The sequence below is a fragment of the Barbatula barbatula genome (genome assembly GCF_947034865.1).
Source record: "Barbatula barbatula genome assembly, chromosome: 10".
Taxonomy (NCBI): Eukaryota; Metazoa; Chordata; class Actinopteri; order Cypriniformes; family Nemacheilidae; genus Barbatula; species Barbatula barbatula.
In genome coordinates this window covers 19,825,133-19,850,280 of record NC_136773.1, presented here as the reverse complement: position 1 = coordinate 19,850,280, position 25,148 = coordinate 19,825,133, and the positions used below count along the sequence as shown (strand labels likewise).

Here is a 25,148-nt window from a genome sequence, read left to right as displayed (position 1 = left end):
CAAATACACTGTTACCAAGGCCACATTTATCAATGCTTAAACTGTAGTGTTGTGCAAAATATTGTTGCTAGAATCTGCATTAGGAAGCATTTTAAAACCCTAAACCCACCAATTTGAGACCCTTGACTCTCTGTTTGGAATAGTTGGCAATGGCTTTGCCCAGACTAAATTACTTCATTACATAACATTGCGGAATGGACCAATAGTCGATGCTTGCAATGAAGAAACAACTACAGCCTCCCAAAAACGTGAGTTTAACTTATGAAAGACAGATGTGGTGGCAACCAGCCCCCTTTATTTTAACTAGAGGATGCAACTACAAAATCAGTCAGCTCTCCCCAAAGGATGTTTGATGATAACCAGTGGAAAAAGTATCAAACCGGAGACCTAAAGAACTATACTGGTCTCTGTGGGTCTACTGGGAATGTGTTGGGTTTTATCGGTGGGATGTAAACTGGTAAATACAACTGGTATAAGGTAGAAAACATAAGAAATGTCATGGTTTTAATGGTGAACAGCTTTTGGTTCATTTGTAATGGAAACCATTAGAATTTATAGCTTTTCTTAGTAGCAAGGCTATGCATCAAAGGAGGTTCTAGAAAGAGTTTTATGAGGTTCAACCCCCAAACTATAGAATTTTACTTGTGTGATGTAATGTAACAGGGGAGTTTTGGACTGCCCTCAGCTTGCACCAATGAAAATTTGGGCAGGGTTCAACACCCATTTTGAGCTATTCTGTATAAAGCCAGTGTGATCTGACTTAAATATTCAATCCATGTTAATTCATTGTATCAACCACTGGAACGGGATTTTTATTATAAAAAAACAACAATAGGTAAGGGACATCATCATTTGTTTTTTAAATGATTACATATATTGGAAAATAACTATTTTGACTGCATTTCATTATTTAGAATATTTTAGCAAATTTTTCATTCACAATCCTGGTTATTTTGGATATGTTCTAAAATATTTAACTTTATTAAATTATTTGTATATCACGATGACAGAAAATATAGCTTATAAATACTATATATTGACAATAAATGATTTGATGGAATCTCCTCTAATCGAATGCTTTCTCATCCCTGTGCATGGTTAAGACTCGAAAATCAGGAGATGTCTTTTGTGGTGAAAATGAATAAATCTCAGAGCAGCGGCAACCACAACAATGGGATGAATGGAAAGTTGATGAACGGAAACGCTGTGCATCATGTCAGTGTGAAGACTCATGTCAACCCAGCCAAACTGAAGAGCAACAAGCCCAGGTGGACCGTCAGAGCCTCAGAAATGTCCAAAAACACGCTCAATCCCATCCGAGCTATAGTGGATGGGATGAAACTGACTCCCAACCCTGAGAAACCCATGATCGCCCTGTCCATTGGTAAGTTAAAAGTGTAATCATATTTCTCAACGTTATGCATTAATTTAGTGGTTATCATATTAGACAGAAATAGCAATATATAGTAATAATACTATCATGACATACATATTATATTTCAATGTCATTATTTTTATTATAAACGTTTAATTTGTAGATTTCTTTATTTATTTTGTGTAAATATATATATATATATATATATATATGTGTGTGTGTGTGTATATATATATACATACATACAGTATATGTATTTTTATATAAAGCACAGTGTCAATTGTTTTGCAGTGTTCTGGTTTGCATAATGTTGTGATACATCATGGTTAACAAGTCTTTCTAGTACTCTTTTTATTTTTTCTTAAGGTCACTTTCAATAAATGTGTCTGCTATATTATTAAATGTAAATGTTTTACACCTGCTATGTCACCAGGTGACCCTACTGTGTTTGGGAACTTGCCAACAGATGACACTGTTCTGCAAGCAATGAAGGAGGCCATTGACTCAAACAAATACAACGGCTACGCTCCCTCAGTAGGTAAGATATTGTTGCATTGTAGTGTGCAAGGGTTCATTTAGATTTTGTTAGATAAAATGAAAAAATACGTACTGGATGTTTCTTTCTTCGTGTTGTTTGACACAAAAGGTTACCAGAAAAGTAGAGAAGCTGTTGCAAATTTCTACAGTCGACCAGAAGCTCCACTGGAATGCAAGGTGCATCATTTATGTCATTTACAGTTTACTCAACTGTACAAATTTTGAAGTTACATTTTATATGGTTTACACAGGACGAAACGTAAAGAAATAAACCAAAAAGTTTGCTTCACATCATTGTGTTCATCTAGGATGTGATCTTGGCCAGTGGTTGCAGTCAGGCTATTGAATTGGCTATCAGTGTGTTGTGTAACCCAGGGGACAATATCTTAGTCCCGTGTCCTGGATTCTCCCTTTACAAGACTCTAGCGGTGTCTATGGGCATCCAGGTCAAGTTCTACAATCTGCTGGTGAGTAAATCATATATTACTGAAATTAATACATCTGTAAATCAGACATGTAATATTTGTAGGATGGAACCGTTTTTTGGGTTGACTGGCTGAGTCATTGTGCAATGGTGCACATCTGGGACCGATAAATCCTCCACATGTGCGTTATACACACGAAAACACATGTAAATAACGCAGAATGACTTGGCAAAAAAACACTGTTGTCTTTCATTTACAATTCAATAGACCACGATGAACATACGTTATTTTAAATTTGGGCAAGTGGTTGAGTTCATGTAAAACATGTAAATACAAGATACAAGCTTGTAAAATGAGGTCCTCCTAAAATGTATTTTCTGCTTTTGAACTTTTAGCCAGAGAAGTCCTGGGAGACTGATCTTCAGCATCTGGAGAGTCTAATAGATGAGAAAACCGCCTGTGTGATCGTCAACAACCCATCCAATCCATGCGGTTCTGTGTTCACAGAGGATCACCTTCAGAAGATCATTTCCGGTGAATCTACTGATTATTTACTCTATTCAATGAAATCCAAGAAAATAATATGCTAGTTTTACATCCTCTGAAAGGATTTCAATTCACTAATGTTCTGTTTGCTGTAGTTGCTTCAAGAAACTGTGTCCCTATACTTGCTGATGAGATCTATGGAGACATGGTAAGATCACGTTCAGTAAAGAACTATACACACATGAATGCAAATACAGTAAAAATAGTCTCCTTTGCTACACTTTATTTTCTTTTTTTAACATTCATGCATCTTTGAAAGCAGACCACAGGTCCTCTCACAGAGTTCACACTTGATGTTGAGACATTAAAGATGCTAAATCTTTGTTATGTCGAACAGCATTGCCATGATAACACGTTAAACTTTAATGCTATATTTAGGTGTATTTCTATAATGAGTTAAGCAACCATGCCTGGAAATTACTAGCAGACTGAACATAACAACTACTGTGCTTCATGTCAGAACGTAAACATATTTTGCGATTAAATAGTTTGATATCATTACACTTGAAAATAACATAGCTTTTTAGATTTTGGCATTGCAACAGAAATGGATAGACAGCTCAGAGTAAAAACAGCATTATAGTACAAGCATTGTAGGGACAGATCCCCTGGCGTGGAGCAACCATGCGGTTACAGTAGTGGCTTCTCTTGGAATGCTTTGTGTTAAAAATGCTTAACCATTTCAGCTTAACTTTAAAAGGATAATTCACCCCAAATAAAAATCCATTATTAACTTTAATAATAAATGTTGTTCAAAACCTGTATATGACTCTTTCTTCTGGAGAATACAAAAGAAGATATTTTGATAAATGTCCCAGTTTCGTGTCAATAGATTGGAAGTCAATGGGAGCCAACATTCTTCAAAACATTTTATTTTGTGTTCTGGAGAAGAAAGAAAGTCATACAGGTCAAATAATTGTTATTTTTGGATGAACTATCGCCTTAAGGTTTAAGAAACAGGGTTTTCAGAGTTACTCAATGATGACATATCGCTTATTGCTCCCAGAACTCTTTTGTAAGTCGCTTTGGATAAAAGCGTCTGCTAAATGACCAAATGTAAATGTAGATGTCAATGAAGCATATTCATTGTGACGGTCAGAAGAGCATGGAGACCACATTAATGGATTAGAGCCGAATTGAAGTCGGTGTCTTACGCCTGATGTTTATCCATGAGCAGCAGTGACTATGCACTTTTCCTCGCATGTGTTCTAGATTAGCATGTGCGTGAGGCTGACGTATTAGAGGCATGAAAGAGGGGTAAGGAGACCGACCACTTATGTGCAGGTGATGTGTTCAGAGGCTAGGCAGGATATGTCTTTGTGCTCCATCTGGTACAGTATCTGGCTCCTCCTGTTACCCTGCTAAAAAATATCTCTGACAAATACTGGGGGAAAGAAGCAGGCGAGCAAACTAGTATTTAAGCCAATAGGAGGTGGGGCGGATCCATACCAAACATCAAGCCATAAGAATAATTAGAGCCAGACGGTTACCCGCAAAAAACTATATGGAAGAAACTCTCTCTCTTGCTCACGTTCTCTTATTTCCCCTGTAACTCTCCCAATTCCCTTTCCTAAACTTCCATAATGTTTTACAGGCATCTACCTTCAGAAATAACATACCATACCATTCTGCAGGTATTCCCTGGACGTGACTTTTATCCTATGGCACATCTCAGTAGTGACGTGCCCATCCTGTCCTGTAGTGGTCTGGCCAAGCGCTGGTTGGTTCCAGGCTGGAGGATGGGCTGGATCCTAATCTATGATCGTAACGACATCTTTGGGAATGAAGTAAGTATAAGCCTCTCACCTGTGTAATCTGAGGTAAACAAAACAAAAGAATACAGAAAATACATTTCTCTATATGAAAAAAACTATCTTCGTTATAGTGAAAGTTGTCGTGGAACCATTTAGTACCTGATTCAAATCCAAGTATGAATGTTATTATCATTCATAAGAATTTCTTCGTAAGGGTTTGAAAATGCACCTGACTTGACTGAATTTTAATTTAATATTCACTTTAGATACGAGAGGGTCTTGTAAAGCTGAGTCAGCGCATTTTGGGACCTTGCACTATTGTCCAGGGAGCATTAGAGAGCATTTTAAACAACACACCCATGGAATTCTACCAAAGCACTATCAGTTTCCTCAAGGTAAGAAGAGAATAGAATTTTAAGTTCAATTTTATTCTGTAGAGTTTTTCAGAATTGTTGCAAAGCAGCTTTATAGTAACTGCTGAATATATAAGTACAGGCAGCTGCTGAAATATATGGGAAAATGTATGAATATTATGAAAAACTCATAAGAGGAAAATTATGAAATATACAGAATACATGGTATCATGGTACACATTTTTCATAAGATATATATGAGAGATACTGTGACACTGTAACATTGAAAATAACACATTCTCTTATGTTGCACTAAAGTCAAACTCAGAGATATGTTTCTCAGAGTTATCAACTGTTCCCGGCCTGAACCCAGTGATGCCATCTGGAGCCATGTACATTATGGTAAGCGTACTTCTTTAAGGTTTTTATTCAAACAGTGATTTTAAATGACATATTAGGGTAAAACTTTGTCATATAATGAGGAATTTGTGCTGTATGTTTTCCAAAAGAGCGAAGTTGCGAGTTAAAAGAGGTAAATGTATTTTGTGTGGGTTGATCCTCAGGTGGGAATCGAGATGGAACATTTCCCAGAATTCCAGAACGATGTCGAGTTCACTGAACGACTGGTCACGGAGCAATCTGTGTTCTGTTTACCCGCTACGGTGAATTATTTATCTCTCTCTACCTTTACTTGATTTCTCTTTATTGACTAATATATTATTTGTTACCGCCAGTCTGACGTCCACGTTTCTGTCCTTTCTGAAGGCATTTGAGTATCCCAACTTCTTCCGAATCGTGGTAACGGTTCCCGAGGAGATGATGGTGGAGGCATGCCTTCGAATTAGAGGATTCTGCACACGTCATTACCGACCTCGCAGTCAAGACAGCAATGATGTGGATCAATAAAAACAAAGACAGGCATAGGGAGAAGAGGTCAAAGGTCAAGCATAATGTAGTGCACATGGCTGTAAAATAAAAGTCCACTTATGTGCATCACATGTGACAAAGGTCAAAATGCAGATCAAATGTTCTTCCTTTCAGGAAACCGACAGTTCTGACTTTATATTTATGTTTTTGTATGGGTCAGTATTATGGGGAAAGGGGGGATTGCATGAATGTGATTTTTTGTGTGTATTGTAGTATATGGTTTGTTTTCTTACACTATAAAAGACGTTGTGGCAAGTCTGGAGCACGAAGGCAATTCGTCTCTAGCCTTCATGATGTTATATACTTATCTTCTACGTATGATGTATTAGGTATAGAATATTTTGTAGCGAATCTGTTAAGGTTGACATCTCAACCCACTCTTAAGAACTGACATGTGACCCTACCTGTGAAAACTTCAGAGATGGGCATGAAAGATTGAGTTCAAGCATTAATTTGACTATGATTTCAATGTTTGACATGGCTTTACTCAGTCAATGACAAAGTTATCAAGGTTATATTTACACAGAATGTTCTTTATGAATTTATGTAGAGGACAGTACATCACATAAAATGACTTAAACTGGATTTTAACAGCCAGGGTCACATGTATGCAACGTATATAACTGTTTTCAATGATTTAAGATATTTAAATAAAATTGTATCTCAACAAGAGGTTTCTGTGTTACCTATGATGCTAAATTGAAATGTGTGATTGTGTACACTCTACGAATACTCAACTATATTTCAATATTAGGTCATTATTTGTAAAGTAGTCATGTTTGGATATACAAATGAAGTGGTTACATCCCACCGGAAAAAACAGAAGTATACAAAGTGCCAATACATAAAAAACGACAATTTAAGATTATTTATACTATCATACTGTGTTCATGTTATTGTCAATTTCTGTCACACCTAAAAGGAACCAAACAAAAGAAAAAAATGACCACCTAAATAGATGAAATGGATATAACCATACAGATAATTGAATTGCAGGAGTTTAATGTGGGTGTTTGAGTATTGGCTCTATGTACTTCCTGATTTTCACACAGATCTCAAGGAAGTTGCACTGGGTCACATGAGCTCAGTTCTAAAGGTTATCTTCACACCCTCACAGAGAGACAGAGAGAAACTGCTTGTCAAGTTCAATGATTAACTGCAAAAATAAAATCCTGCTTGTATTGAAAAGACAAGCAAGACATGTAGAGGCTTAAGAATAAGAAAAGAAGGACCGTCTGTTCGCTCATTTTAAACGCCACACAACTCACTCACATGGAGGAAACTTCTACACAACCTAAGAAGATCGAACTGAATGATGGCACATACATGCCACTGCTTGGACTTGGAACATGGAAGTCAGAGGTAGCATTATATGCACACTCACACAGTATATATGGGAATTAGAAAAAATACTGTATTTTGACATTGATATTAAAGACCAATGACCCTACTTTATTATTACATTCAGGTGAGTGAAGAGAATATTAGAATAGTGGTTATTGAATGACTACATTTTAAAATCTTTGTAATGTTACGTCATATAAATGAGCTCTTGTTTAATGTTTTACTTCATGATTAACAGGGCTCTGGTACAGATATGTGTCAGCGAGCAGCCGAGGCAGCAATCGCTGCTGGATATCGCCACATAGATACAGCATACAGCTATAGGAATGAAGCAGAACTGGGCGAAGCCATCCGCTCCATGATACAGCAGGGCATCATCAGACGCCAGGACATGTTCATAGTCAGTAAAGTGAGTGAGTCTATGTAAGGTTGTCATAAAGTTCAACATCAAAGACGGCAAAATCTCATTATCATAAGCTGATTGTCTTTTGCAGTTGTGGTGTACCCATCATGCACATGAGGACATTCCTCTGTGCCTAAACAAATCTCTGAATGACCTTCAGCTGGAGTACTTGGACCTGTATCTAATGCACTTTCCTGTAGGACTAAAGGTAGTACAAGAATATGAAGGGGTTGCTTAAAATGTTTTTATCAAACAAAAGTTACAGATTACAGCTTTAGGAATCTAGTATTTTGAATAGCAGTGGCTTCAAAAATAGTTTTGTTTCTAAAGTGTTTCTCAAGTATAAAATAAGCTGTTTTAGTCCAATAATTAAGTTGCCAATAGCCTGTTATCTTTATTGCATGAATGCAATCCAAATGAAGACTGTTTTTACAATAACCCACAGAAAATGGGCGATGAGCTTTTTCCAGAAAAGAATGGACAGATACTCACATCTGACATTGACTATGTAGATGTGTGGAAGGTAATACAGGTTAAAAACACTTATGCCTGGTTTCACAGACAAGGCTTAAGATTTATCCCAGACTAAAATGAATGTTTTACCAGTCTTAACTGTTTTGTCTTAAGATGCACCAGTAGTTTTTTCTCTGGCATTTTAATAAAAGTGCCCTTAATATTCCAATTTAACAAAGGTCTGGTCCTGGCTTAAGCTAGGCCTTGCCTGTGAAGACAGGCCTTAAAATATGTAGTATGTAGTAGTGCTTCTTTAGGATTTTCGATACCTTCTGTAGGGAATGGAGGATTTAAAAGCCACAGGAAAGGTGAAAAGTATCGGTGTGTCCAACTTCACAATTGAGCAGCTTGAGAGATTGCTGTCCGTGGCCAAAATCCAACCTGCTGTCAATCAGGTATCATGTGACTCACGTCCAGAAAAAAAAGTAGTGCATATTTAACATGGGAAATATATGCTTGAAGGTACATCAAAAGATAATTCTCCACAGGTGGAGCTTCATCCTTACCTGCTTCAATCTGATCTGATCGACTTCTGCAAGTCCAAGAACATTGCTCTCACGGCATACAGTCCATTCGGTTCACCTGGAAGACCTCCACAATTGTAAGCTCAAGCCAGTCTGCTTATTAAAATGCCAAATATGCCATTTACTGCTATTCTTCTATTATACAAACAAATACGTTACTTTTATTTCATTACCCCTGCAGCCAAACAGGAGACACAGACCCCCATAAGTTACTGGTCGATCCGGTTGTTGGGGACGTGGCAAAGAAACACAAACGAACTCCTGCACAGGTCGATGTGGATACCAGTGGTACATGTTGTCTCATCCACTATTCTGTTTTATGGGATTAGTTATCTTTTGTTTGTACTGCAGGTTTTGTTGAGGTATCACATCGAGCAGGGCATAGCAGTCATCCCAAAGAGTACAAAAGCTCACCACATTTTGGAGAACACAAAAGTAACTTCCCATTTTCATCTGCAATTCTATACGTAATATAGTTGTTAAAAGTATTCTGCATGATGTCAATTGCTACCTTTTGGTCTCAAACAATATAAAAAGAATAATCATACAGCATAGCGCAGTTCAGTTAACACGGTACATCACTGTTGTGCGCAGATCTTTGATTTTACTCTGGATGAAGAGGACATGAAGACTCTCAGGTCTCTAAATCGTGGCTGGAAGGCTTGTGTCATACCAAAGTAAGAGAACCGTACATGCTTTCATTTAGAGCTCAACACTGATTCTATAGAGATCTACTAATCTAGTAGATGCTAATATAGTCCCAATGAAACCAAAGACCTTGATGAAAGGATTCAGATGTGTTTCATAAGCTGAAACTACACTCCTAAGTCCCTTACTTGTGATTCTTGTCAATGTTTTCTAACTCTAACCTTCAGGAATAATTTCACACATGCAAAGTTTTACTGAACAGTACAAACTATTTAAATGTACATCTCATTCGCTGCTTGCTATTCTGCGCAAATTTGCATGGCATATGATTAGGTGTTCAGTATCAGCACGCAAATCCAAACAAGATGGGAGACTGGTGCACATTTAGAGCAAGTCCCACGACAAAATCTTTTAAAATATAAGGAAGTTTAGAGAAAAATGAGGAACGGAATGAAGACATGCTCTAAAATACTCTCAACAAAAGTCATGTGTAAGGGACTTTCTGTTTATGCTTTATAATTTTCTCATTTAACATTTTCATTTTTTGGTAGATGTTTTCATCCAGAGCGACCTCCAGTGCATTCAAGACCTTATATCTGTTATTGAACAAGTGTTCCCTAGGGGTCAAACCCACAACCTTTCTGTTGATAGTACCAGTTGAGCTTAAGAAATTAATCTAAAATGTTAATTTAAGGCAGATCTGTTTCCAGAAGCTCAACTGGTAAAATAAGTTCCTGGCAATGCCAAAGTCATGTGTTTAATTCCCATAGCATACACATACACACCCATGCAAAAAAATAGCACCTTAAATGTCCTGTAAGTTGCTTTGGGTAAAAGAATACATGTGTGGCAAATGTACACATGTATATCTCCAAACAAAGGTTTACAGGTAAATAGAAACACACAAAGAGGCATGACAAAACTCAAAGCAGCTAACTGGGTTTTTGTTTTGTCTCAGTCTGGAATCACATCCGTTCTACCCCTTCAAGTGAATTGCTGCTGGTCTTAAATGGCAGAACTCTTCCCATCCAGAAGAATGATCAAGCACATCTGAAGATAGAAGAGACAACCCTGCTTGTTCACCTCTTCGTGTGTGAATTGCTGAAATATGATTTGTTTAAGCACTGAAATTTTCAATAAATATTTTTTTTCATAATCGAACACGGGTGTTAATTCTTAAACATTAAATATGGCATTAAGACTGAATTAGTCAGCAAACACACAGGACACAGTCAAGTACAGTAAAACGGTCACCGCAGAATGTTTTATTTTAGCACAGGAGGAACTTTAAAAACTCCTGAAAGGTAACAAAATGCAACTAAAATACAAGGTTAGTACTGCCATTTAGCTGACCTATCACAAAAAAAGATGTCCACTTTTTGAAACAGAAGCAGCCAATAGCATCAAGATTATTCCAACACATTCAACAACTGTCTACAATTCATGCTGCGCACAAAACAGTTTAAAAACTGTTTAGAATCTTCAGGGCCTTCAATCGTGTTGAAAACAAGAGGAAAATCAAATCACCTTTCTTGCACTTGGCTGGAATTCTGTTTGTCTCTTTCTTTGTGGCCTGATGTCTTCTCTTCAATGCTGTTGGTTTGTTGTGATCTCACAAGGCATACACACGCCGAAGCTCCAGCAATGTGTTTCGGCAGGTTCGGACCCAACACCCACTGGCCCTTGTCCGGAACATACACTTGAGTACCCTCAGAAAAGTCCATGGCCTCCCAGGTGTACCCTCCTAGTACATAGATCTTTCCATCTAAGACCGCTACGCCTGCCTCACTGTTAGGGTACAAGAGAGGGGCGATTTTGGTCCACTGATCAGTCTGTGGGTCGAAAGCTTCCACCCCCAACACGTCAAATCGCTCCATGCTGTCCTCGTGATCATCACTGCCCCCAATGACATAGATCTTGTCCTCCAGAGATGCCATGCAGTGCCAACCACGTGCCAAGACCATTGCCTGTCTCTCTGTCCACGTGTCTCCGATTTTTGGATCGTAACTTAGCATGTCACGTCTGTACGGGCCGATCTGGTAATCGTGGCCTCCTGAGATGTAGACTACACCCTTGTGAATGGTGCCGGCATGACCGTATGTGAATCTACACAACATTAAAAACATTTTAACGTATTGCGCCTTGTGATTCTTTTGTGAATTTAAAAGGTTTTTTCAATCAGTAGTGAAAAATATGGTAACTTCCTCAGCCTTAAACTGTTCCAAACTCTGTGTATTACCAATTAAATATTTTGGGAGAATGGAGATTCGAGCTGTTAGCTCCAAAAATGAAAATGAAGCATCTTCTCCCAAATGTCTTCTAAATAAGTCTTCTAAAGTCACACATTTGGAATAATATAGGTGAGTAAAGGACCCCATTTTGTTAATTTAGTGAAGAATTCTCTTTACTCGTGATAAAGATAAAATCAAGTCCAATAAACCAGCAGATGAAACAAATTACCTGGGCAATCCTGATACATAGGTCCAGTAGTCCTCCGCAGGATGGTACATCTCTACAGATGACACAGCACCATTCTCATTGCGTCCTCCAACAGCTATAAGACAGTCGCCCATGGTTCCAAGAAAGAAATCAACACGTCGCTGGTTCATAGGAGCCCCCTACAGAAATAAAAAGGGTCAAAAATTAACGTCTTGATTTCTTCAAATATGTTTTGTTAAATCACTGTTAAAGTAAATTACCTTAACCCACAGGTTGCTTCGGGGGTCATATCGATAAAGCAAGTTACTTGCAGAATCTCCCCCATTGTCTCGTGAGGAGCTCCCCCCTGCCGTGAAGATGAATCCCCCCAGAACTGTAACGCAGTGGTGACTCCTCTGAGCCGGCAGCTCAGTCTCAACAACCCACTTTCCTGCTTCTTCATCCAGCCAACACACCTCAGAACTCAGTTCCTCTCCACGTTCAGACACCTCCCCTCCCACTAACAGAAGACGCTCCACTCCTCCTCTGAGGCCTGTTCGTGCTGACTGCAGCACAGGTTGGGCGCTGAGTCGCGCGTGGTAGCCTAACGCCTCCTCCACTAAAGCGTCGCAGCATCTGTTCGACTGCAGCAGGGAACCTACAGCTGGCAATACACTGCCTATGAGTTCTTCGGGTGGGATGAGGGAAAAACGAATGTTGGAGAGGAGCTGTTCAGAGAACACGAGACGTTCAGAGCTTTGGCTTAGCCACTGCAAGGCAACTTTTAAAAGAGCCTGCTCGTTTTCATGCTGCACCTGCTCATTTGCCAGGTAGGCACAAAGCTTGGGCAACCGTATGTCCTGCAGGAAGTCAGGTGTGACGGAGAGCGTTGCGAAATTATCTAAAATAAAGCGGTCTAAGAAAGCATCTAGTCTATCAAGGCTATAGAGGACAGCAAGCTCCTGCAGGTACAGGTAATTGTCCTCACGTACTTCTTTTTCCATGTACTGGCAACAGAAGTCCACAGCTTGCCACACCTGCAGCATGTGGGCAGTTTCCAAGACATAGTCAATGTTTCCACCATCAAGAGGTAACTCGCTGCTATATAGGAAATCTACGACTGCTTTCACGCCAACATAGGAGGCTCCCACCAGCTCTACCTCGGCTTCATGTTTCTCTCGCATTCCCAGGGTAAACATAGCCTGGAAGTAGGGGCTTGACACCGCAAGCAAAGCCCGATGTGCAGGAAGACGTTGGTTGTCGGCGACCAAAACAACGTCACAGAGTTGGCCATGCTGCCTTTGCTCATTCAAACCTTGAAGGAGGTAGTTAGCCTGCTCTGCCCATCGATACACCTGTAGTACAGGAGATAGTTAGTGCTAACAATTTTACGACACTAAAATAAACTTAGTTAAAATAAACAATCATTTTATAAACTCACTATCAACATTTCACCTTCTAAGAGTTTAGCACAGTCACGACTCATGGGCTATGGAGATTAATGTGTCAATTATTTTGAGTAATTTTGCCTACGTCCCAATCGTAATGTTGAGTGTGTCCCAAAAATTCTCAAGAAATGTAAAAATCCTAGATTTATGTATGTAAAAAACATATACATGAGTATAATAGATTACATCCAAAGTAATTCCTTACTATGAGTCAAATGTATAGTAATAAACCAAAATAATAACTTAATACAATTCAAGTGTATATGAATTATATTTACATCACGTTCGCATTTATTATTATATTAATAATATTTGATAATAGACATACCTTATCAAAAGTCTAATCAGAATTGATTCAGAATCAGTGTGGTATAACCATACACAAAATGATAAATAATAATGCATTTTAGGTATGTGACAATACAATTAATATCACCGTTAATATTATTTCATGTCAGGGTCCATGCATACCTTTGATGATTCACTTATTCTGTGTTGGCATGAAGGACGACCTTGCTTCCCACTGTCCATTATGTCATCTGTATTAAAGCGATCATAATGAGGTACCATACGACAAACCTATATTATTTCGAAACCATGCGCGTTAATTTGATAGTGTCATTAAACTAAATTAAAAAAGAAACTCGCACCGTGACCACACCTGTCAACAAGAACAGGAAACCTACAGAAATAACGCTTTAAAATACAGTCATGTGCAAAAAAGGAACACATCGAGACAGACAGAGAGAGGCTCGTTACAAAGGAACAGATGCGCTTTTCAACCAAATTAATCGAGATGACCTGCTCCTAATATATAATTGAATCATTTTTATTAATGCAACTGTGATAAACGGATCTCTAAAACGCTCATATATGTTTTACCATTTTCCCATTCTTCGTCCGTGTTTACTTTTAATCACTATAAACAAGTTATTTGGATCGTGTCAGAGTGAAGCTGAAGTTGACACATCCGGGCTGCAGTTGCGCATTATTTCATAATAAGAGTCACAGTTTCCGCTCATAATTATTTTGAAGACATTCAAACTATATAATAATAATAATAATAATAATAATAATAATAATACATTTTACTAAAATCACATCACTTTTTTCCCTATGTGCTTTTCACATTCCCCAAAATCTTACTGTAATCTATACGCACACAACAACTTCTGCCACAAACAATCGCATATACTGTGCAATCCATACATTGATAAATACACATCCATGCGACCATGGTTAGTCCGCATTTTGTGCTTTAATTTCGCCATCGAAATCCAGCCCACGGCATCTAAAATGGGAAATGGACATGGATGCCTTTCTCTGCAAATTCGCTGTCGGCCCTGTTCGATCGTGTGGTTTCTAAATCCTGCAGAAATGTGATGTTATGCAATACGTCACGGCAGAAATGTGATATGTGACATTCCATTGCTTCGTGGTTAATATCCATTTTAAATACACTGTAATGTAATGTAATATAATGTATTGTTCTCGCGCTAAGCGTCAATCGACATCCACAAGGTGGCGGGGTAACTGTTAAAAGCACAACACAGTATAACACAGGATTGGGTGGATTTCATTTAGCACCACAATACCTAGGTTGGCCGTTAGGAGGACAGGCGAGAGCTCCCTTTCTTCGCTAAAACGGCGGCAACCTGACACTAACGCCCATTAAGTGGCAATAGGAAATGAATCGAGTCGTGAAATTAGTTGTCTTTCTGTACCATTGAGAGAAGACTCCTCCGCCACAGCAGCAGCAGCAGCTTCTCCGCCTCCCTTCCGTCACTCTTTGGGATTTAAACCCTTGGCGTTTTCTCTCAACCCGCTAGATTTATTGTCTTATCTCTTTGCATCGTCGAAATGGCAACGCGAATCGACAAAGAGGCTTGCAGGGACGCGTACAATCAAGTGCGAGACGACAACTCCGACATATGCTGGTAAGTGACACCTGCGGTGGAATGACTTGATTTTGGCTGCGCTGTTTTGGCGCGTTTTTGCTGAACTCGTTACATTGTTTCAACAAATAGAATCCGTTTTTGATATATTGTAACTAAAAATGCGGTTTTATGTCGCTGTCACTCGGTGGCTCTGTAGCAACATGTAGCGATGATGCTTGAATGCGGGCTGCCTTCCGAACCAAGTGAGCTCATTTTTTAACAATAAAGGCTCGTCTGCGACGCCCAGAACTGCTGTGTGGATAGCCTGCGGTTAGGTTTTAAACCCAGGCGTAGTAGTAGCTTGGCAACCGTTAACTATCATGTTTTTGCGTTTAAAGGGCTGCTTTTAAGTATGACGGAGCTACCATTGTACCAGCTGGTCACGGGTCCGACTACGAAGAATTTAAGAGTCAGTGCACAGGTAAGCCCGTTCTTCTGTTCACCTGCATTGATTTCCGTTGAGCATGTTTAAATAAGGTACAGAAAGACACGTCTTCATCAGATGTGTTCAATGCAACATTACATCACAGCAGACCACGGAAGTATTTCATATTCCTAGGTTGAGACATTAGACAATACCATATATGGTTTCATATTAGGCTTAGATGACAGTGGTAGTAGAGGGGCATTAACAGGTGGTAAGTTTGATTAGATACATTTAATCAATAACAAACAAATAGTGAACACATCTAATAATATGTTCCTCCGATTATACTCAAATATATCAGCGATTATGCAGATATCTGGAGCTACGGTGTTTTAGTATGCAGCACACGGTATACAGAGAATATCTGATAGTCAAATCCTGGTCTGAGATTGTGGTTTTATTTCTCCCTTTTCATTCTGTCATCCTTAAAGAGGAAAGATTTGGGTGTGGTGCTCAATCTCCAAAGACTATGAAGCGCAACCACTAGCAGATGTAAACTTGCAGCAGTGTTGTAATACCTTGGCTTTGCTGCTGTGCTTTGACAGATGATCTGTATGGAACAGTATTATTATAATAATAATACGTTTCAATTGTTGCTGGACAAGACTTTGTAACATCCTGTCGTCGCCGAGTTAACTGACAAAGCCATGTGATTTTGTTTCTTTATATGTAAATAGAAAATTGTGACACAGGTGATTTTTGGGTTATCGGAGGATGTGGGTATATTTTCCATCCACTGTTTGAAACACAATAGGGCCAAATCAGAATAAAGACACTAGTTAACACTTCTTGCTTGTAAAAATATTTAAACTAGGAGCATTTTGAATTTGATCAACTTTGATTTGCGATGTTGATGAAATGAGCCTGTGGAATTGAATCGTTTTTACTGTGTTGTGATTTGTTGCGAGTCTAAATTTCTAGGGATATCCATGTTTTTATTCGTTTCTGCTGCATCAACGTAGTGTGACTCCTAGAAAGTAAGAAATCGAAGTAGTCAGCACATAAAGACAGTTACTGGAAGTGAGTCCTTCAGAAATGTTACGAGTATAAACAAGCGGAAGTGGAAGATTGTGTCCCCCACATTGAGCATATGCCAATAAAACCACCTTCCGTTCTTTTCTTTTTACAGTTCAGTAGATAGGTTGATGCGTTGAGGATGTATAACTTGCCAAATTTTGCTTTTTTAAGTAATACAGGGTTAAATCCAAATACAGCAGAGATCTGGAAGATATGTAGATCAGGGATGCACTGTGCTCTTGATATTTTCACAGCCTTTGAAAGAAGTGGTTTATAAAACTTTATTGACAATATTGCCCATGGGCTTCCCGACAGACCGTCTTAAACCTTAAACCCAGTTAATCAACAACAGAAATCAGATAATTTCAGTCAAGTAGTGCCAGGGGATTTTACATGAGCATTTTCAGGAAGGGCCTGCTAAGATCTTATTCAAATACTGGACTTCATACACAATGCAAAGTCAGAAACAAGAGCGCTATGGGTGTGTGTGTTTGTATATAGTAAGAAGCTTCACAAATGTGTAAAGGGAGTCAACGTGCAACGAAATCGACTGATTGTTACTAGTAATTGAACCTGTAAGTAATATACTCTGAATAATACTATCAGTGTCTAAGCAAAGGGGAATTAATGTTATCATTGAACCTCGTTCCAGTGCCTCTGCAATGCAGTTGTAGCATATGTGGATATCAAGTGGCTAGTCGTTGAGTTATGTGTGTGTAGTACAGAGGGCAGTTTGGGAGTGTTAGAGAAAATATTGCACCTTACGTTATCCTTATTAGTACAGTATTAACTAGAACAACTCCTGTACTCGGCAACTTTCCCCCTGCTTGTTTTTCAAATGTATTGTGATGTCATAGAGGCTCAGTTTCTCTGCCTTGGCCACCGCTCACATGTGTTCCCAGATTGCATTTCATATCGTGACGTCTTTCTCTGGGAATGAAAACAAAACAATAGTGTAGATTCAAAACAAGGGCACAAAAGAGACAGTGTTCATTTAAATCCAGGCTGCTATTTACCAGCCAAAATTAATCTAAGCTGTTGTGAGTTATTGTTATGTTGACTTCAAAGTGATAAACATAAAAACATTGTCAGATAGCACTTTCGTTAACGTCATGAAGCGTTAAAGACTTTACATGACATCTCTTGTATGCTTTCTGATGTGGAACTGTCACATTTATTTCAGTACTGATCGATAAAATATGCAACTGAAGGCATTATCAAAAGAGAAACCTGGTTCAAAGTCTTCTCTCTGTTTCACAGATGACGCTCGTCTCTTTGGTTTCGTGAGGATCACGACTGGTGACGCCATGAGTAAGCGGGCCAAGTTCACCCTCATCACCTGGATTGGTGAGAACATCAGTGGACTACAGCGAGCCAAGATAAGCACTGACAAGACACTGGTCAAAGACATCGTTCAGGTGCGTTTCTCTTACATGAACAAATCCCAGCTTCTACTGTATGCCAAGTCTCAGAAAATAAGACACACCCAAATGATTGGAATATTCATTGTCGGCATAAACAAATTGGTGCATTCATGCAAAAAATGCCTTTCCTGCGTTCAGCGCTGTCATGCACTCTCTCTCTCTTTAACACACAGAACTTTGCCAAGGAGTTCATGATCAGCGATCCACGGGAGCTGGAAGAAGACTACCTTCGTGATGAGCTGAAGAAAGCTGGCGGGGCCAACTACGATGCCCAAGCCGAATAGAACTTGAGGTTTCCATGGGTCTGGGTCATCCAAACTGGATGAGAAGGAAGAGGAAAACGTCATCTCATACACGCATCCACACACAAACACATACACGCACACATCAACACAGATTTACATACCTCATCCATCTCACCAGTCTGATCATGGTTGATTTATCTACTGTACTGTGCATCATCTCACTTTGTCTAGTGCTATGAGATTGTCTTTTTCTTCAGGGGCATTTAAGTATCTAACCATGTTTTGAGGATGCTCCCTTGGCTTAGAGTTGTCATCACTGTGATACGCTTCTGTTCAACAACATTCTCGCTGGAAGCAATGGAGAGCAAACGAGTCCAGCGATGTTAATTTAGGGGTTTTTATGTATCTTCATCTCTCTGCTGACTCCTAATACAGACCACTGTGTTTACTGTCTTAATCTCCCATGGAGAGAGAGACATCATGGAATGTGTGCATTTGTATGTATATGTGTGTGTGTTTGCAGACACTGCACTGTGACTGGGTTTCATGCAGGGGTGGAGACGTAAATGAACTTGTAACCACTGTTATAATCACTGTTTCGCTGTCTCTTCACCCAATCAAGGAGCAGCCATTTCTCTAATGTAGCCTCTTTTGGAGTTTCATTTGAAATAAAATCCCCCAAATGTCTTTGATTTTGAAATAGGTTTTGTTTAGTTTAGGAATATAACGTGTGGATCTTCCTTTGCATTGAAACGCCTCCCAAGAGCCAAGAAAAGAAATAAGATGGTCACAAAAGCAATCATTTCAGAATAAATTGTTGTTTTTCCAAGATTGTTGTCCTTGTGTATTGTTCCTTGCTTTACAGTACTGTGCTTGGGTAGTGCAAGCTGATTGGCCGGCCCAGGCTCTTCTGAACAAATGTTAATAATCCACAGGGGAAGCATGGGGGTTGTCATGGTCACTGCTGTGGTCAGGCCTCCTGAAGACAAACTGATCTGCTCTAAAGACTGTCAATAATGGCCTCTGTCCACAAAACCCCAATTTCCCTCGTTCTTCTTTCTGTTCTCTCAACCCCAATCTCATCTCTGACTCTCCCCGTCTGCTGTTTAGTACAACAGATGTGAACCCAACTGCATAATTGCTTAATCTATAAGATTCTTCAAGGCTGTCTGTGACACACAATTTTGTTAACACAGAGAGACTTTAGAAAACAACCTTGATTTGAAGGAATGCTAACAAGAAAAATCTGCCTTTTGTGTGATTGTTTTTTCGATGGCTGATTCAATTGGGTCAGTAGAGCTTAGCACCGGGTTTAGTCACACCAGGTGGCAGCAAGTTGGGAGGTGTGCACTCCGATCTGTTGCACACTTTTTGGATTATTGAACCGTTCCTACAGCTCATTTGATATAGCGCAAATGTCATGTTTTCAAAAGAATACATTGTTATAATGTACCCTTCAAAAGAAATTCAGTCAAACGCAAAGGGAGCAACCTGGCCGTTGGGTTAAATCCAGAAAACCCAACAATGGGTTTTAACGACTCTGCATAGGTCACTTTATAACCCCGCGGTTGAGTTCAACCCTTTTCGGTTGCAAATAACCCACTTTTAGAGTGCATGAACTATATGTTGGATAAAAGCATCTACCATCCACATGAATAAATTACTTTGTGCTATTACTTTTAAATCTCTAAAAAAGTATTAAATTTAGCTGTGTAACACATTTCGAACAGTTTGTGCAACGCACACAATTTATATGAATGATTTAGGTGGCCAGTAAGTAGACACCTAGCAACACACTAAAATGCACAGACCAACTTGAGTTTTGTCTCCCCCTAACATTCTGTATATAAAATACAAAAAGCAACAACATGTTTTTAAGCAGGCTTGAGTAGCATGTGTGGGTGAGACAGGTGACTAGGGACTGCTTTAATGAGATAAATGACATGTGAATGTTAATTAGTCTCAGAGAGGAAGACTGGCTTTGTATCGACTCTTGTCGCCAAGAATGCCTGGTTTAAGCCACACGAGCACACGGCCAGACAGGCTACCCCTTATCTTTATCTTTCTGTATGTTTATGGGGCTTTTGGAAGTTAAGCATGTTCTGACAACACCGCCACTTCCGCCAATACCGTTTCTCGTTGCTGTTCTACAACTCGCTGTCATGCAGAGGTATGTGTGCGTGTGTGTGTGGACATGTTTGAAAAGCCTCCTTGGCATCTTGTTTTTTCGAAGTTCACAAGGAAGTCACTGCCAGCTATTTTGCTCGGATCCTTCCTGCATTCCAGAGGCCTTCCAGTTTAAGTGTGTTATAGCCCACACACTTAAACATAAAGGAGTTATGTGATGACTGCGTGTGTGTGTATTATTATTAAAGAAGGGAAACATGTATCTTTTGTACACATCTTCTGTCATAAAGAAATCTGAGAGTAGCATACCACAGGTGGCTTAAGACGGTTTTACATAAAGTGTGAAAGGTGAACAAACAGTGTTCTGTTAATATTTCATGACAGGATCTAAGCTGAGGGCAGGGTTCACACAAGTTTTCCTCTCATGGCTTTGGAAGCGTGGCATTCGCTTAGTGACTTAGATGGACTTGTCAAGGGAATTTGGTCAAATTTGTTTACATACAAATACATGTATTTACATCTACCAAGCCAAAGGGTAGAGGAAGTCAAGGGACAATGATAGACATCAATTTAAAACTTACTATTCTACTCTAGATCTGGGAACTCACAGTATTGCACATTTTCTATCGGTCTGTTTTTTCTGAAACACTCTGTTTAGTTCTCTATGCTAACCAGCTGAAGGGATAGTTCACCCAAAACCAACAAAAAGGCATGACCGTTTCCTCTGTTGAACACAAAAGAAGATATTTTGCGAAATCTCTCAGCGGTTTTGTGTCCACACAATGGGAATCAATGGGTATCAATGTTGTTTGGTTACCAATGTTCTTCAAAATATCTTCTTTTGTGTTCTGCAGAAGGTAGAAGGTCATACTGGTTTGGAATGACTTAAGGATGAGTCGTTTTTATTTTGGGTGAACTTTCCCTCTAAATGAGACAAAATCCTGAAAGTGCCAAGGACCAGACTTGAGCACTGCGAGTTTTAAACGACTGCTAGCATGGTTTTGGACGAGCTTTGGTTTGAGGCACAGGGGAACACGGGTTTAACTGGGGCATTCAGGAGGGGTCCTTTGAATTCGAGTGAATCGAGTGGATATTTCTCAGTGTTCCTGTATACCATTCAGGCTTTGCCAAAGTGATGCCATTGTCACGAGCTAACAAAGATGCACCAAACATGGCTCTTAGTCACTAACCTGCCAATCGTAGGGTCCCCATCATCAGTGTATTTTCCAGCGAATCAAGTCAGTGTCTTTCTCAAAACTAAGTCTAAGCAACTAAATGCCTTGAACATTCTAGAGGTTTTTGAAGACCACATTTGCAGAAGTTCAGGTCAAGATATCAACTGACGTGTCGGCACAAGAAAACAACAACACTTTGGCAAATAAGATAACGCACTGATCTCTCTGGACAAGAGCCCATGCATTCCTAACATTCACTGTATGTAAAGTTGTGGGTTGAATTCAGCCCCACACTTGAATATTCTAGAGCTACACAAAGGCTCAGTTTGTATATACACTGAATACAAATGGGCCAGTGGTTCACTTGTATTTGCCTTTGCAATACTTTCACTGGCCCCACCAACTTCATCAACATCTGCCAGCTAGAAAATGTTACCATGGCGACTAATTTAAATAAGCACAATTTGCAAGAACATTGTTTACTGCATCACAGAAAACCAAATGTTTTCAAGCATAAATCTGTATTTAACGAGGAACACAAGATGGGTGATGACAGTCAAGCACTTGCCCATGAACGCCAGGTAAGATTAGTAAAACAAACAGCTGGTACAAAACACTGGCCTGGCACATTTGTATGCATTAACCTTGACACACAGAAATAGCAGAGTTCAGCATAGTTTGTGTAGGGAAACGTATTTGTCTGATTCTGCTAGAGACAATATACTGTATGTTTCAATACCAAATCCATTTACCTCATGTTATTCCAAAATTAAATTAATTTAAATTGGGCTGTAACTCTCTTGTAATGTATATATGTCAATGAAATGAATAACGGAATGATTTATGTACTGATCAAGCACGGTACTAGAAAAACATGCAATTCAAATTATGGGACACAGGCAATGCCATAAAAGGTCAAGCACACACAGAAACCAAATGTAAAGGTCAGCTTTTATAGTCCTAAACAAATTTGGTTGTTTAATGATGACTATTTAATTAAAAATGTAAAATACCTCTGTAATAAAATACGTTTTCCCACTTGACCTCATATTTCATAAAGACTTCATTTAGATTTTAAAGTGGCGCAAACATACTGGAAAATAGGACCCATGTAAATGTATTACAGTACATATTTTATAGTTCTAATGAATTTGCTAGACGCCTGCTAATCTGCTTACTACTACTGTGACTTTTACTGTCTAAAATGACAACCTCAAAGACTCTTACGTATGAATCAAGAAACACTCAATGAAATAGAATTGAATGTTCTTTCTCAGCTGTTCTGTGAAGTTCTGACTTAAATGCTCCACCCTCTGTAACTCTTTGCCGTGTCTGTTTTTTAGCTATGAATCAAAAAGGTTTGGACTTTGTTCTGTTACACCTAGTGAATCAAAGCCAAATAATTTGAAACAATTCCAGGAAGAGAAAAGAAGAGAGAACAGGTGACAACACTATGGTCTGGTTTCACAGCTTACCATAAACGTATAACATTAGAAAAAGCATTAATGGTCTAAATCATAAGACAAAACAATATCAGTGCAGACAGCTCAGACATGCATTTTAGTCAGGGATTAGCGTTAAACCTGCTCTGTGAAACCGGGGAGAAAGATTTTACACACAGAGCCCCTGTGATTCTAAACCACATAGAGTCGTCACGCATCCCGCATGCATGACACTGTGTGTGTTCCTGTCTGTGTGATATACAAATAAGAGACAAAGATAGACTGAAATAAATGTTTGGCATTACTTGTTAAATGCACGTTGTTGAATATGTTGTTAGACAACGTGTCTCTGTGATTACAGTCATGGTTACATGGTTATGTCTAAACACAAATGAGAGAATGAGAGATGAAACTGTGTGTCCTTTTAAGTTTGGGTGCTGACATTTTCATAACTTCCTGTAATATGACTGTGCTAAAGACTCTTACCATATAGGGCTGTGGAAAAAAATGTGGCAGTCGAGAGAAGCAGAAGTGCAAAAAGAAAGAAAGCTCATGTCTCAACTTGCAGATTAGAGCTGACAGAAAGTGACCAAAGATACCTTTCCACTTTTTACCTGATTGGAACTATAACACATTTCTCTTTGTCTGTGCCTGTTATAAACATGACGTATTGATACAGAAAGCTGGTGATCATTTATTGTAAATGGCTGTATTGGAGAATATCAAATTTGTCATTAATGTGAACATATATTACATGTATAGCAAACAGCAGCTTATTAAAATATCACTAAACATAAAAAACGTATGCAGAGCACAACTGGTGATATATTGTTTATCTGTTTATGTATTATGTGATCATAAACATACATCGCATGATACATAAATATACACAATACATCAGCAAAAAATTAGTTGTTTTACTTCGCTCTGTAAGCTTTTATGAATTCTACTTCTACATGAGCAACAAAAGTGAAAGTAGGTCTATGGATGTTCATAGTGTGACCAGGTTGGTTTGCAACAGCCAACACAATAGATGCACAATTGTGGCTTAACACCTGCACTGTTCACAGTCATAATACAATAAAGTTGAAAAACCCAATTTTTTAAAGTCCACTTTGTATGATTCTCTTTAACACGTGGAATATGTTTGAAAATTGAATCTTTTATTACTGGTGTAATAGTCATAGCACTATGTAAAGGCAGTGTTATAGAAAACATTATCATAAAACAATATGATGAAACATAAGAGCTGGGGTAAGTGTAGATCTGACACCACAGACTGATATCTGATAGACAATCTCAGCTATATGAACATTCGCGCAGAATTCAGTAAGCCTGGGCTAGGCACATGATTACTGCGCATGCGCTGTGTCATCTCCGCTATCTTGAGGTTCATTCATTGCAAACAATTTAACATTTCCTGTTTCCGTCGCATCCCAGTGAATTCTATTCCTCAATGTTGGTCATTTGATTTGCCTATTTTCATTTCCCTTATTTTAAACGACGTGTTCAATCGAGGAAATGTCCTTAAACGGCTTCTTTGAAAACTTGTGGTGAAGACTTAACGTCAGCAGACATCACGCCCCGCTCTCATAAGAATCTCATGCCCTTAAAAGGCGTTTTTCATCGCCCGCTGAGAAAGATGAGTAAAACCCAAGAGCAAAGCGAAGGGTTCGGGTTGTGTGTGTCTGCCCTCTCCTGATCACACAGAAGTACTGCATTATTAATGATGACAGTCAAACTGTATGTTTACTGAATGAACCTGTACAAACCAGACAACTGACAGACCCACTTAATTTAGCAAATATGGAAACATTAATTAAATGAATGTTTTATTTGTGGTGTTTTATTTTCGAGCGTAGCTTAGAAGAAGATTGTGAGTCTGTGAGAACTATTCTATTCTATTCTATTCTATTCTATTCTATTCTATTCTATTCTATTCTATTCTATTCTATTCTATTCTATTATTAAATGACATTACGTTATATTACATTATATTGTTTATTATTATACATTTATTTTATTTCCCCAATTGTTCATAATGTTCAGTTTTTTCCTGTTTACTTTCTGCAGTAAGTAGTTATATAAATGTTAAAATGTTAATAAAGCACCACATCAAGCATTCATTTAACTTTTCCA

At 38.8% G+C, this 25,148-nt stretch overlaps 4 protein-coding genes across 8 annotated transcripts; 3 read left to right on the top strand and 1 right to left on the bottom strand.

Moving 5' to 3' along the window:
* The first annotated feature begins 754 nt into the window (after positions 1-754).
* On the top strand, positions 755-6,582 carry tat (tyrosine aminotransferase). The gene is made up of 12 exons (XM_079466586.1): positions 755-835; positions 1,104-1,384; positions 1,809-1,913; positions 2,022-2,089; positions 2,221-2,379; positions 2,733-2,871; positions 2,979-3,031; positions 4,518-4,670; positions 4,904-5,032; positions 5,309-5,392; positions 5,554-5,652; positions 5,756-6,582. Exons 2-12 carry the CDS (start codon positions 1,120-1,122, stop codon positions 5,894-5,896), a joined length of 1,395 nt encoding a protein of 464 aa, XP_079322712.1. The 5' UTR covers positions 755-835; positions 1,104-1,119; the 3' UTR covers positions 5,897-6,582.
* Positions 6,540-10,508, top strand: LOC306899970 (aldo-keto reductase family 1 member B1). Its single transcript, XM_079466594.1, has 10 exons — positions 6,540-7,279; positions 7,500-7,670; positions 7,756-7,872; positions 8,110-8,187; positions 8,456-8,572; positions 8,666-8,778; positions 8,883-8,970; positions 9,053-9,136; positions 9,296-9,378; positions 10,308-10,508. Exons 1-10 carry the CDS (start codon positions 7,190-7,192, stop codon positions 10,339-10,341), a joined length of 975 nt encoding a protein of 324 aa, XP_079322720.1. The 5' UTR covers positions 6,540-7,189; the 3' UTR covers positions 10,342-10,508.
* A 79-nt stretch (positions 10,509-10,587) lies between these two features.
* On the bottom strand, positions 10,588-15,405 carry klhl36 (kelch-like family member 36). 5 transcript variants are annotated; one of them, XM_079466585.1, is made up of 5 exons: positions 14,940-15,405; positions 13,687-13,754; positions 12,049-13,122; positions 11,810-11,967; positions 10,588-11,455 (listed from the first exon to the last, which is right to left on the bottom strand). In XM_079466585.1, the coding sequence occupies exons 2-5, from the start codon at positions 13,744-13,746 to the stop codon at positions 10,873-10,875; spliced, it is 1,875 nt and encodes a 624-aa protein (XP_079322711.1). In that variant the 5' UTR covers positions 13,747-13,754; positions 14,940-15,405; the 3' UTR covers positions 10,588-10,872. The 5 variants fall into 5 exon arrangements, with proteins under 5 accessions (XP_079322711.1, XP_079322709.1, XP_079322710.1 ...); XM_079466583.1 differs by lacking the exon at positions 14,940-15,405 and adding an exon at positions 14,425-14,560; XM_079466584.1 differs by lacking the exon at positions 14,940-15,405 and adding an exon at positions 14,098-14,227.
* Positions 15,020-19,094, top strand: cotl1 (coactosin-like F-actin binding protein 1). Its single transcript, XM_079466595.1, has 4 exons — positions 15,020-15,152; positions 15,491-15,573; positions 17,857-18,014; positions 18,194-19,094. The coding sequence occupies exons 1-4, from the start codon at positions 15,076-15,078 to the stop codon at positions 18,302-18,304; spliced, it is 429 nt and encodes a 142-aa protein (XP_079322721.1). The 5' UTR covers positions 15,020-15,075; the 3' UTR covers positions 18,305-19,094.
* Positions 19,095-25,148: the final 6,054 nt, after the last annotated feature.